The sequence below is a fragment of the Onychomys torridus genome, unplaced genomic scaffold, assembly GCF_903995425.1.
Source record: "Onychomys torridus unplaced genomic scaffold, mOncTor1.1, whole genome shotgun sequence".
NCBI lineage: Eukaryota > Metazoa > Chordata > Mammalia > Rodentia > Cricetidae > Onychomys > Onychomys torridus.
In genome coordinates this window covers 1-1,662 of record NW_023413202.1, presented here as the reverse complement: position 1 = coordinate 1,662, position 1,662 = coordinate 1, and the positions used below count along the sequence as shown (strand labels likewise).

The window sequence follows — 1,662 nt, the reverse complement described above, 5'->3', positions numbered from 1 at the left end:
TATGTGGAAGACAGTTTAAAAAAACTTGACTCTTGGACATGAAAGAGAGAACAGCTGATAAATCCAAGAGTGTGAACACAAGTCCATGATGGATGCAGAGATTCAGGTCAGAATCAAAGCAGTAAAAACAGCTCCAGAAACCTCACATCTGTGATCTACCGGAAAGGATTTTTGTAACCCCAAGCACATAGAAGTGAAAACACGTTGTGTGAGAATGTCAGCAAGACAACTTACAACCTTCAATGTTCAAAGCTCTTATTATTTTGAATGATCCAGAGAAAGATTTTTGTAAGTTCAAAATTGCTTTCTAGTCAATCTATTGAGTATAGAAATGCTTTGAAATAGTACCAGAGAGGTCTTTATTAGCAAATGTTATAATATAATGAGTTGTTAGATTATAGAGCACACAGAGTGGGACGAAGACACACATAGTTTAAAAAGTTTCTGTCTCACAGCATCCCCCACTTGGGAAACAAACTTCTAGGGTTCTATGGCTGAGATGTACTGGGAACAGTGACAGCTGAGAGACTGAGCCCCAGTGAGCAGCAACCCCAGGAGGTTTTTGTTTAGCCCTGGAGCACTGTGGGAGGAAGCTCCTTACTCTGCTGACAGTAATAGGTTGCAGCATCATCAGCCTCCACAGGATGGATGGTGAGGGTGAAGTCTGTGCCAGACCCACTGCCACTGAACCTGTCAGGGACTCCAGATGCTAGATTGGATGCTCTATAGATGAGAAGTTTGGGGTGCTGTCCTGGTTTTTGTTGGTACCAGTTCATATATTTGATAAGGAAGTCACTGACACTCTGGCTGGCCTTGCAGGAAATGGTGACCCTTTGCCCCAGTGACACAGCCAAGGAAGCTGGAGATTGGGTCAGTAGGATGTCCCCAGTGGTGCCTAGAATGATAAACACACATATTACTGTCACAGATGTACTGAAACCATCCTGGTGTATCACCGTTAAATGTGGAGTCGTTAACAGCAATCTTGAGCTTTACCTTGGATAAAAATAAGAAGAATGAGCTAGGTAATTTGGGGTGGAGAGATGGCTCAGTGGCTAAAAGCCCTGGCCAGGGAACCTAGGTCTGGTCCCCAACACCCACTTGATGTCTCACAATGTCTGTAGCTGCAATTACAGAGGATTAAGGCCTGTTCTTGCCTCCACAGGTACCAGGCATACTTGGGATACACAGACATGCACACAAACAAAACAACCACACATAAAGTAATTAAAAAATAAGAAAATGAAGGTAGCTAGGAACCACATAATTAAATGCCATAATTTCAATGATCAGGACAGCAAAGCATGGGAAACAGTCATGGCCACAGTGGTTGCTCTCAACACTGCACCCTCTCACCTGGAACCCAGAGCAGCAGTAGCCTCAGCAGGAGAGCAGGTGACCCCATCTCTGAGACCTGGACTAGAGTCTATTCTTGGACCCTGGAAAGCTGCCTTTAAGATGCTTTGAGCAATCCGCACTGGGGCTAAAGCCTCAACATGCAAATCAGCTCAGAAAAGCTTGACTTGGTGCTTAAAGGACACCTGCTCTTGTATCATTCTGTCACCCTATGACAGTTAGGATTAGGAAGAATTCCCTAGAGTATTCTAAGTGTATCCCAAGTGATTTTGGGGCTGCCCTGTGGAATCATGGTCTGTTATTTTG

General features: G+C 44.3%; 1 gene segment (V, D, J or C); it reads right to left on the bottom strand.

The window, feature by feature from the left end:
- Nucleotides 1-566: 566 nt before the first annotated feature.
- On the bottom strand, nucleotides 567-1,405 carry LOC118576184. The segment is given in 2 exon segments: nucleotides 567-895; nucleotides 1,357-1,405. Coding segments are annotated over 2 exon segments (378 nt in total).
- Between the last annotated feature and the right edge of the window lie 257 nt (nucleotides 1,406-1,662).